Source organism: Nanorana parkeri, unplaced genomic scaffold (genome assembly GCF_000935625.1).
Source record: "Nanorana parkeri isolate BGI_ZX_2015 unplaced genomic scaffold, ASM93562v1 scaffold2848, whole genome shotgun sequence".
Classification (NCBI taxonomy): Eukaryota; Metazoa; Chordata; class Amphibia; order Anura; family Dicroglossidae; genus Nanorana; species Nanorana parkeri.
Genome location: NW_017309116.1, coordinates 31155 through 42793, shown reverse-complemented (window position 1 = coordinate 42793; position 11639 = coordinate 31155). Strand labels below are relative to the sequence as shown.

At 44.4% G+C, this 11639-nt stretch overlaps 1 protein-coding gene across 1 annotated transcript in view; it reads left to right on the top strand.

Moving 5' to 3' along the window:
• Positions 1–3543: 3543 nt before the first annotated feature.
• Positions 3544–11639, top strand: part of LOC108802413 (BTB/POZ domain-containing protein 2-like) — a 28778-nt gene continuing 20682 nt past the window's right edge. The window contains exon 1 of the mRNA XM_018574271.1: positions 3544–4206. Within this exon, the coding sequence (XP_018429773.1) occupies positions 3758–4206 (449 nt within the window). The 5' untranslated portion in view covers positions 3544–3757. The remainder of the gene's footprint in view (positions 4207–11639) is intronic.

Genomic DNA, 11639 nt, shown 5'->3' with positions numbered 1-11639 from the left:
CAGAATCGCTTCTGTTGTAAAGCCGACAGTCGGCTCTACAAGTTTAAACAGACTCCCGGCGGCAGACGTCGCCGGGAGTCTGTTTAAACAGCCCCGATGCTGGCGACGTACACTGTACGTCGTCAGTCACGAAGGGGTTAAAGTGTGATATTATACTAGTGAGGAAATGACTTCAGGTTTTGGGAAAAACTGAGCAATGGGGTCAGGGCCAGCGCTAGCCTGTGCAGCCGTCTGAGGCCGCGGGGGGTGGGGGTGTAAATGCACCTTCACCTGTGTGTGTAGGTGTTACAAGGGTATTATTCATATAGGGATTATGTATGCAAGTAACATATGTGATGATTGATTTTCTATATACATTTGTTCAGTTAAGGAATAAATGCAAGGTGACTTATAAAAGTCCATGGTTTTAGTTTTCTAGAAAGTAGTATTAGGGTTAAGGTGCACATATGGTACTCATCAATTATGCCTTCTGGTTAGAACCTCACACATTCCTTATTATCAAAAAAGACTGTATCAGAGATGCTAACACTTTAAACACTTACAAGAACTTATTTATACATCTACATATTTCTATATTTTGTTTTATGCTATTAATCTTGTAATCATTTGTAACTTTGTAATTAAACACATTTATGAGTTTTAAGCAAGAACGGAAGCTATTTTTCCTCTTTTAAACTTTTCACCTTAAGAACAAGAATATGAATATAACATAAAAATATGATATCAAAAATCATATTCTACATTAGGCAAAAATCCTTACACCGGCCCTGCCTGGGTTAACACTCTTCCGTGTGCATGTAGCACCCATGGTAATGCACACATGTAGGTGTGAATAGGTCCATAGAGTTTCCCTTTGCCTTTAACACTAAACTGCAGTGCATAGATGTGAACAAGCCACATAAGAGAGCATGGAATTTGCTGCATCAAAATGGACAAGTTTGGGTAGGCACTTATTCAGTGACACATGCTAATTTACTCAGATCCCTGCAGTGTGCTCTATTTCTTAAATTTGATGTTGACCTTCCCAAATAGACCAAACAACTAATTCTGTATATCCTTTTATCAGCCAATAGCAAATAATTGGGAAAAAAAACAACCACCAAATTGGATGATGGTCAATGATAAACTCACGTCCACAATACCTAAAAGATGTTTGAGAAAACTTACGAGCTGTGGATCCATTATCTTTTGCTGGACCATTGGGGCTCTGAGGAATGACTGTTTTTTTCTACTTTAGATAATAATACCTGAAGTCATAATACAACTAATAGGACATTGTTCACTTGCACAATGATATATGCTTGAAGACTTGAAAAAGCAGTAGCAAAAATGAGAAGAGTCTTCAAGATACAAGCCTTAATTAATATACTGTTAAAGTGGATGCAGAGGTGTCCCTATATTTTTTGCCGCCTGAAGGGGGAGGGAGTGCTGGTGGTGCATGGTCTGGGAAGGGTGGATATCGCTAGGGGGAGGCGGTGGTAAAAGGGGAGCTCTGGCAGTGCATGTTACTAGGAAGGGGTGGGGGGGGCGTGCTGGTGGTGGTGCACATTAACTCTGGCTCTGTCCGGTGCCCTGCCCAGCTCACTGGTTGTCAGGAGCTAGGCAGGACACCCCCCCGAGCATTCCACTCAGCTCCTAGCAAACAGTGACGTCAGTGAGCTGGGCGGTGGGATGCCAGGCAGAGCAACCCAGGTTGCTAAGAGCCCACATGAACCAAAGAGATGCCACCTAAGGTAACCACCTTGCAGTTGCAAGAAGAGATACTGTATGTCGGTCTGGAGTGAGGCGAGATATCTTTAACCACTTAAAGACCGGGGTGGTAAACCCCCTTCCTGTCCAGGCCATTTTTCAGTATTCAGCGCTGCAGTACTTTGACTGACATTTATTCCGTCATGCAACGCTGTACTGAAACAAATTTTATACAATTTTTTAGGGACAGATAGACATTTTTTAGTGACAGATAGAGCTTTCTTTTGGTGGTATTTAATCACCACTGGGGTTTATATTTTTTACTATATAACCAAAAAAGTAACTTTTGCTGAACACAGCATGGTGTGCTGGTGATATCCTTTACATCTATGTCGGGTAAATAGACACCAAACAGGTCAAGCCGCAAAATTGGAGAAAACGTCCACACCAAAAATAGGCAACACTTTACTTTCAGTAGTTTTTTATTTGGGTATTTTCAGTTATACAAAGCAAATAAGGAGTATCTAACAACAAAGAAAGTCCGGGTAGGACCAACAGATCGAAATAAGAAGCAGGTAAAGGTATAAGTACTGTAGTGTGTGGCAGCAGGTAAGATGGCTAAATATATTTAAATAATTCATGTTTTTTGTATCTATATATAATAAGGCCTCTGTCCCTCCCTCCTTCTTGCATTTCAACCACACATGCAAAAGAGAGCAAGAATGTGGAAAAGGCCGTCTGACTTTTGTCCTAGAGTGTAATTTTGCTGATGACAGTATCTTGTGACTTAGATCCCGCTTCTCGCAAGACTATTAGTAATCGATCATGAGTTAATGACAAAAGGATCTGACAGGATACATAAACCATAAATGGTAAAATTGCAAATGCTGCTTGCTGATTGGCTTAGAGCTGTAAAGGAAATATGTGTATTAGAAATATGTAATGTGACGTAATTGTTGTTATATATATGTAGTGACCGCCCTTAAAGGGCCACTCAGGAATTGGAGACGGTAGTCACCTGAGTCCTCTGCAGAGAATAAAGATTTGTATTCCTGAAATCTGTGTCCGGAGTCCATTGCTGGTTTCCCAACAGCTGTTTCCCGCTACAATAGAGCGTGCATAGTTCCATCATGATGGAGCCCGAGAGGTTCCATAATCAATAGGCAACACTTTAAACGCTTTTATCGCTCATCAGTTTAGTGTTATCAGTAATTTATGGCCCTAAAATTATAGCTCGCACTCCGACGTTCGTTGCCATATGTAACATGTGTGACGTAATGGGCGCAATCGTCATTTCTGCATGAAGGCACATCCGACGCATGTTTGCGTGTGTATGTGGGGGGCCAGGGGACTTTAAAAGACATTTTGTGTTATTTTACAATTTTTTTTTGTCACTATTTTTTTTAAGTTTTAATTTTTTTTTTACACAACTTTATTGCTATCACATAGGGGACTAAGAAATCCCCTATGTGATAGCCAATTCAAATAACAGGTCCTCTTTATGGAGAAATCAGGGGTCTCCGAGACCCCTAATGTCACCTAGGTCCAATGCAATCTGGAAAAATAGTGCTTGCAGCGAACTTTGTGGTGTGAACCGGCTCTCAAGGAAAAGGCTGGGAAGCCTAAAATAATATATAATGTCGGAATCCACTAGAGTTCAAGCAGCATTTTTTGTATTTAATATTAGATTAAGTTAATGACCGCCCGCAAGAAACGACGAAGGCGCCTATAAAATGGATTACTCCTAAGGAAGGACAAGTGAAAGTGGCCGACTTTACTCCCCTGCCAGTCAATACTGTACGAAAGCGTGAACGTGAGAAGTTTGTTGGCAGCACCAATCAGCGCACTCCTACAGTGGACACGTTATCCAAGATGGAACCTGGAAGACAAACAGGAACTAAACAAAGTGGCAGCAGTTTTGGAGCGCTACGCCGTCACTTTACTCGTCCAATCAACAGGCCAGAACGTTTACATCTTTCGTAGTCAAGGTCACAAGTCCCACCTATAATTAGTCAAGCCGATGAGTGCGCTTTTACCGTTGCCATAGCGATTAGGGCCACGCCGCCTCATGCGTCGCTGCTGTCAGGTTTTATTTGCGAACAGTTATTGGGAACTTCCAATTGCGTCCGCCTACAGCTGCCCACAGGAGCCTCCCCCATCCAAGATGGCGGCGGGTGGGAATGGTGGCCTTTCGTTCTCCGGTGTAGTGAGCAACAGCGCCCCTAGCAATCGCGGTGGGACGGTGTCCTCTTCGTACAACTACAGCGGAGGGGCAGCGGTTTCCTCCCCGGGGAACCAAACCGCATCTGCAGCGGCCGGTGCCTCGCCTCCAGCGGCTCCGCCTCCGCCGCTACCCACGGCCGCCGGCCTCCTGCACCGAGAGCCCGTGTACAATTGGCAAGCCACTAAGACCACGGTGCGGGAACGCTTCACTTTCCTGTTTAACAACGAAGTGCTGAGTGACGTGCATTTCCTAGTCGGCAAAGGACTCGGCAGTCAGCGGATACCCGCTCATAGGTATACAATTCGGCATTGAAGTAGTAACTGCTACGACACGCTCCACTACATGATGTCACACCCACCGCTCAGCGGAATTCATACTCGCATTGCAGTGTCATTTATAGCCTCACAGCCCAGTGACATGACTCTTCATCCCAGGCAACTTCCATCTGGCCATCTTTCCTGTTGTGAAGTAGCAATGTATGCAGGGATGATGGCACTTACTCAGTATACAACACTGCTGTGGTAGTGCCAATGGCTGCTTGACACCTGAGCGTTTACATGTGACGTTGGCGTGATCTTATTTGTGTTTTGGTTTGTTTTAGCTTTGAAAATGTTCATTTTTAGGTGCCTACACTGAAGTCTATGGAGCTAGATTTTGTTTATAATGTAGCTCATGCATCCTATTGAGCTACAGGTGACATCATGGCAGCATCCCTTGTCCAATCAGAGAATGCCTAGTATTTATTGAGAAAAATACTAAGGGCTGGTTCACAGGGGTTGGTGTACGTTGCCCAACACAGTGCTGATGCGCCGATCCCGTTGCATTGCCCTGATTATTTTTTTTTACTTTCTCCGCTCTCCATCCTGAAGTAATTTGCTGTGGTCCCAAGTCCCCCAGAAGTGTGGATGGGTCTGAAAACCACGGTGGGGGTATTGACGAGCAGGCTGCTTACAAGTGATTTGGGCGACACAAAGACTCCCCTGCTTTACATTTACCTCTGCTGGTTAACCACAGCAGGGCTAAATGTAGAAAAAAAACACCTGCCCGGCGCCCAGAGCTGCATGTCCCAGGCGTTGGACGATAGGAATAGAGATGTCACAAGTGACATTTCATTCAGTTCTATGGACACAGTGGGGTATGTGGTGATTATTCTGTGTTGCAGGATGCTGCACTGAAAAACATACAGCATGCTGTACTTTTAATTTTTTTTTTTTTCTACTTTCAGCATACACCACCACAATCCGGTGGTCTGAATCAAGCCTGTCCACGGCAAGGCAAATTATAACAATGGCCAACGCAGCCCCAACACATACTGTGTCAATTGGCCCTAAAGTGTCCTCTGAATGGCCGCTATATGCGCAGTACAGGGAAGTCGCTCAGAACAGCGGCTGTAGCAGGGACCTGGAAGATGCTGTAATATATATTGTAGTAGTTGTGGCCACTACAGTGTAATGCAGGACAAGATCCCTGTGGCCCTGCCAGGGATTGTGTAATTTACAAAAATATATATATTTTATACCTGTTCACATATAAGCACTCAGACACCTGTAGCTCGCTGCCTGAAGCCCAAAAAGGTACATGAGCTACTTTTGAGGCAGAATGGTTGTTTTGTTTTTTTGGCCCCATAGACTTAAAGGCCTGAAAATGAGCTTCCCTTTTTTTTTTTTTTTTAAGGCTAAATGACAATCTTCTTAGTAGTCCCAGAGGTAGCCACTGCACTCTATTTGTAAGGAAAATGCCTGGACGCTTATCCACGAAAATATCCATACAAATCCAAAGTAGATACAGAGGCACGTATGGGTCTTTAAAGGAGAACTATGGGGTCAGGACTTTTCCCCATAGTTCTCCTTAGGGTAACGGGAGGACACAAACTAGCGTCCTCCCGTTACCCTGAGCTCAGTATAGGTATACTGAGACGCCGGAGCAGATCCCGACATCGATGTTGAGATCCGCCCAGCTGCGTGAGTGACAGCTGGCTCTGCCTATCTAGAGGCATAGCCAGCTCTACCCGCCCCCTCCCCCATCCGTTCCGCCAGTCAGCACTGGTGGTTTGGATCGGGGAGAATTCAGCCCCTCCCCTGTCACGGCAGAGAGCCGTGACAGGATCGAGAGGTGAGCGAACGCTGGTATAGATTCGCTGACCTCCCGATCTACTGAGCCGACCTGTGACAGTCTCATTGTCACAGGTCGGCTAGAACTATGAGGTGAGTGAGAAGCACTCACCTCATGGTTCTCCTTTAAGCAGTTTCTTAAGACACAAGTCCTTTCTGTGAGTACCTAGCTTTCCATTGACTAAAACCAAAATGCTCAGGCCTGAATAGGCCTAAAAAAAAAAACCTCACGAAAATGCTCCAATATCGGCTGTGAAGGCTCACGGTCAGGTGTGAATGCAGCCTTATACCGCCAACACAAAATTCAAATAGTAAGAGATGTATGCCATAGTAGTGTGCACAGGATATTAGCACACGATGGCTGACTTACCTGACAGGTGAGCCTCTCAAGCACTGTGATGTCAGTGCTCGCCTTCCTCGTCAGCATTTCCATCTTCTTCCAGGTTTGGCTTCTTCAGCCTCTTGATTGGCTGGGTCTGGATGATGCCCACGGGAATAACTTTGCCTTGGCACAGGACCTTAGGGTTAGGGTCCCCCCCCCTTTCAAAATGTTTTTATTTAACAATTTAAAGAACTTGTAGGTTGCACAAGTATAAATTCCACAAGCAATTTACAATTTACATGAGTTGGAGATCTGCAGCAGGGAATTTCTAACAAAGTTCAAAGCTGTTTTAAACCCTTTGATACCGGAGGAAATAGTTATAAAGAATCAAGAAAATACTGGCAGTGTTCAGCTCTTGTTGGTCGCCTCATACATTTATTTCCCTGGGTCTGTACTCCTGATGGCCCCAGCCATAGGCATTAATGGGATGAGCAGCATGCATGCACACGGTAGGAGCTAGACATAGCTGATACTTTTTTTTCTTTTTCTGCAAAGACTGAAGTTACGTATTTCAGTAGATGGCTTCCACTTGGGTGTGAGTAATCCTTAGTATCAGTGCCATACTTTGTTCCAACCCTGCATCCCACTTTTGGTAGACAGCTTGTTCTACATGTAAATGTGAAAATAAGAAGCAATCTATATACTTTCTTAACATGAATTAACCACAATTGTCAGAATACATTATTTTCCATGATGATGGTCCTTTTTAAGGGCTTTTTATTTTTTGTCTAAGGGCTTTCTGTAAAGGGCTCTAGTACAACATAGCAACTTTTTCTCTTCTTTATTAGAATAGGCAGAAGGGCACAGACCAAGGGCTGGTCAGTGTTCTAAATATCCATGGGAGGACATTATAGGAAAGTTTATGGGGAAACAAATGCATGCGTTGAACAAAATGTTTGTACTAATTTGTTCCATAGGGTGTTTGTGATGATTACTTTTCAGCTGGTTACTGTAATGTACCGAGTAATGGTTATGGCTAATTAGGCGCTAGTGTTGCCGTTTCTCAGACAGCTTACTGTGCCGACGTTCTCAGCGCAGGTCTGTGAGCATGAGTGTGTTTACTTGTGAAATTATCCTGGTAGTTTTGGTGAAAATGTGGAGCCCAGTCTTAGAACAGGGCTGGACAAATCCCAGGAGCCAGGTAGTTAATTATTCTTTAAAATCTACAGCCTGTGTCTAAAGTAGGGTATACACGTATATATTTTCTTAGTTCATCCTGCGGTCTGGAAGGAATCTATACCTCCCAGAGGAGGATTGGGTCACAAGTAAGGTGTTCATTTTGTGATGATTTTTAGATGCGCTTAGTGAAGTTCTTTCAAAGCCACAGTGCTCCCAAAGCCTGAAAAAGAACAGGTGAACCCCAGGCAAGTAGGTAAAGCCACACTTAAAATATGTATATATGAGCGGTTTTACCTACCAAAGAATTTGTATTTCAGTTCAATTTAGTCCTGAGGCTTGTACAGCCCTGCCAGGCTGATGACCCGACTTACCTCTGCTGCAGTCAGGGCCGGTGCTAGGATTCCTGCCTACACAGGCAAGGCGCATTTTTGAGCCCCCCTCCCCGGTCCGGCCAGCTAAATTAGGACCCCACCTGGAGCTCCTCCCACTGGACCAGCGCTGACTCGCCGCTGCTCTCCCGCACCGAAGGTAAGTGGAAAAAAAAAAAAACATAGCGCAAACATCGGGGCATTTTGAAAAGTACAAGTACTTTTCAAAATGCCCTGTTTTTTCCGCCCTCACCCTGCAGCGCCGTAAGGCGGCCGCCTGACTTGCCTTGCCTTGCGGTAGCGCTGGGCCTGGCTGCAGTTAAGCAAGTCAGTTCAGTTGACTATTGCCAAAGCCTGTGATTCGTTGTTTTACACTACACTTGTATAAATGTATGGCTTGTTTTCATTGTACAATAAGGCTAGTGGTTTAATGTTTTAAACTCATTCTTTTGGCTTCTGGTAGTGCTGCAGTATCTGTAGAGTATGTACCTTTACAACATTTTGATGAGAGATCTCCATACTGCCTGTCTGGTTTTTCTGTTTACCATCATATACATTGTTCTTGCATTGATAATTAGTAATATTAAAGTCAAAAGTGTTTTAAGCTGATCCGAATGCTGAATAAATCACTTACAATGGATGCGGCTTCTTGATGTTGAAAAGTTTGTTTCCAGCAGAATCAGCTGGTCCCCTAAGCACTGGTCCTGACTTCCTGTTTTAGAGTGACACCCACACTCTTGTGTTTTACTGTAAGCTGTGTGTGTATTTTCACAAACAGTTGAGGGAAGCTGAGAGATTTGGAAGCAGCTTTTCAGAAACATGATTGTAAGTGTTTGAGCAAAAATTAGATTTTAATACTGCTTTAAGATACTTCTTTCTTGTGTTGATTGTTGTACAGTGCAGTCCTTTTTAAATATGAGACCGGTACAAAGAACAAGAACCCCTTGTTAAGGCTCTCCCACGTGTACATGTTCTAGTTTCTTTGAGGGCTTGTTCATATCAAATCCGGACCAGATCTGCATGAGTTTCTGCATATGCAGTGCGTTTTTTGCTGCATTTTTGTCACATTTTTGATTCCTTTCTGGACCGTTTTTCATTAAATGTTTTCCTAAAAATTGTCTTTCAGTGCGTTCCAGGGCATTTGCATGTATTTTTGATGTGTTTGCATGTGTTTTGGTGCGTTCCAGAGGAGAAAAAAAGGGCATGCTGCATTTTTTACCACATGCTCTGGAGCTGAATACTGTGGTGTGAAGCATGTGAGCAATACAGAGCATGTGGCCCAAAATACCATTGGAATACATAGGATGCATTTTTGATGCGTTCTGTAACTGGTGTGAACTAGCCCTAAATAACGTGGCTGTGTGATATCGCTTATACCTCATTCTCTGCTTCCCTTTTCTTTTGATGTTCCCTTCTGTCTGATTGCAGGTCAGAAAGCTTTCTATCTATGGTGTGCAGATGCTTTTTGACTAGGAGAGTGATAGGCTAACTCTTTAGACATTGGCTTGTTATCCTAAGGGGAAAGGAAAAAAAACTTCTTGCTTATGCCCTAAGTAAAAATGGCAACTGTGAGAAGAATGGGCAGGAAAAGAAAAATAAAGTATAAAAAGCTGGCAATTATCTAGCAGCATCAGTTTGTAACATTTCTAAAGGTGTTGTTGTTTTATTCTCTTGCTACTCCATAAGCCAGGGGTCTCCAAGTACCGGCCCCTGAGCCGGTACTATGTGGCCCGCAGCCAGCTGACAAGTCGGGCACAAGGTCACGGACCGCGTGCCTGACTTGCGGGAGCAGCTACACGGTCTGCATCTTTGTCGGATGCAGACCTGCTCCTGTCAGCTCCGGCCGGAGCTCTGTAGGGCTGCAGCTAACTATTATTTTTAAAATCGATTAGTTGGCCGATTTTATAAGGTTCGGTTAATCGGATAAAAAAAAAGGCTCCAGTGACGGACTACTAGTTTGTATTGAGATTGTAGTCCATCACGGGAGCAAGCTTGGAGCGGTGGAAGTAAAAAAAAAAGTGGTGTGCAATATAGTACATTATACAGCGGCGCAATGCAGAATACCAGCAGCTATACAACAAATCGCAGCAATAGTACACTATAGTCGGGGCTTTAAAAATTTGATGGCGTCTCACTGTCAGTCAAAAATGTCACCAGTCAACATGACCGGACTATAGCCTTGCAATTTGTTAAAACATTTTGGGGGACAGATAGAGCTTTCTTACTATATAATGAAAAAAGTATCCTAAATGTAAAAAAAAAAAAGTTTCCCTACGCAATGTTATAAAACATTTATTCTTAACCATATTTTTAGTAAAACATAAAAGTCGGGGTCACGTCGGGTAAATAGACACCAAACATGTCAAGCCTTAAAATTGCGTGCGCCCGCAAAATCGCAAAAAACGCCCATAGGTGACAGTTAAAACGCCTTTACTGTTCATCAGTTTAGTGTTATCAGTGATTAAAGGAGAACTAAGGGGTTAGGGCTTTTCCCCATAGTTCTCAGGGTAACGGGAGGACACAAACTAGCGTTCTCCCGTCACCCTAAGCTCAGTATAACGCTAGCTACTGCTCGCGGTATACTCAGACGCTGAAGCGGATCCCGACAATTATGTATGGATCCACCCAGCTGCGTGAGTGACAGCTGGCTCTGCCTATCTAGAGGCAGAGCCAGCTGTACTTGCCCCCTCCCCCATCCATTCCACCAGTCAGCGCTGGAGAATTGGAGTGGGGGGAATCCAGTCCCTCCCCTGTCACGGCTCTGTGCCGTGACAGGATCGAGAAGAGAGCGAACACCGGTATGTGTTCGCTCACTTCCCGATCTACTGAGCCGACCTCTGACAGTCTCATTGTCACAGGTCGTCTAGAACTGTGAGGTGAGTGAAAAGCACTCACCTCATAGTTCTCCTTTAGGCTGGGTTCCCACCTAGGTGATCGAAATATGCGCGTATGAGGTGTTTCGGGCCGCGCGTGTTTACCCCTATTTGCGGTCCACGAAAACGCGCATCAAACGCGTTTACCAGAGCTATCCGGCTGTGTCCTAATGGATACGTGTGGAAATATGCCCCAAAGCCCCTGTACTGCTTTGGGTGTAGGGCGTTTTTCAGCGCGTTCCGACGCGCTGAAATACGCCTAGGTGGCAACCATGCCAATAGGAAATAATGGGATTTCACTTGCTGGGCGTTTTACAGCGCGTCGATCAGTGCTGTAAAACGCACAGGTGTGATGGTGAGACAAGTTGTTTTACATGCTGGTTTGTGAGTGTGCCATGATGCCTTTCTACTGTTCCAAATCTACTTGTCCCTCATGACAATCTACTTGTCCTGATACAAAAAAAATAATTTAAACCAAAACCGTATTTAGCAGTATTAAGAAGCGCTTCTCATTGGTCAGTGGCGTCAGGTGACCGCATTGACCAACGAGTGCTTGCAATTTGCGAGCGAAATTCAGAATACATGGAACAGGTACAGATAGTACATCTGTACTGGTGGACGGGAAGGACCGTTCACCGAAAGGTAAGTATAGTGGGAGGGAGATTTGTGTGGGTAATTCCATTTTTCCAAATAACTTAGGAAAGTGAATATACCCTTCAGGCTGGGTTCACACCTGGGCGTACCATAGGCGTGTTTTCCCCAGTCATCTTCCAGGACAGCCATCGAGATATAGGCTCCGCCTGCCTGCAACAGGAAACACATCAACCACATTAAATAAATAGACTCCTCCTTCCATCCCAAGTCAGTTTTTTT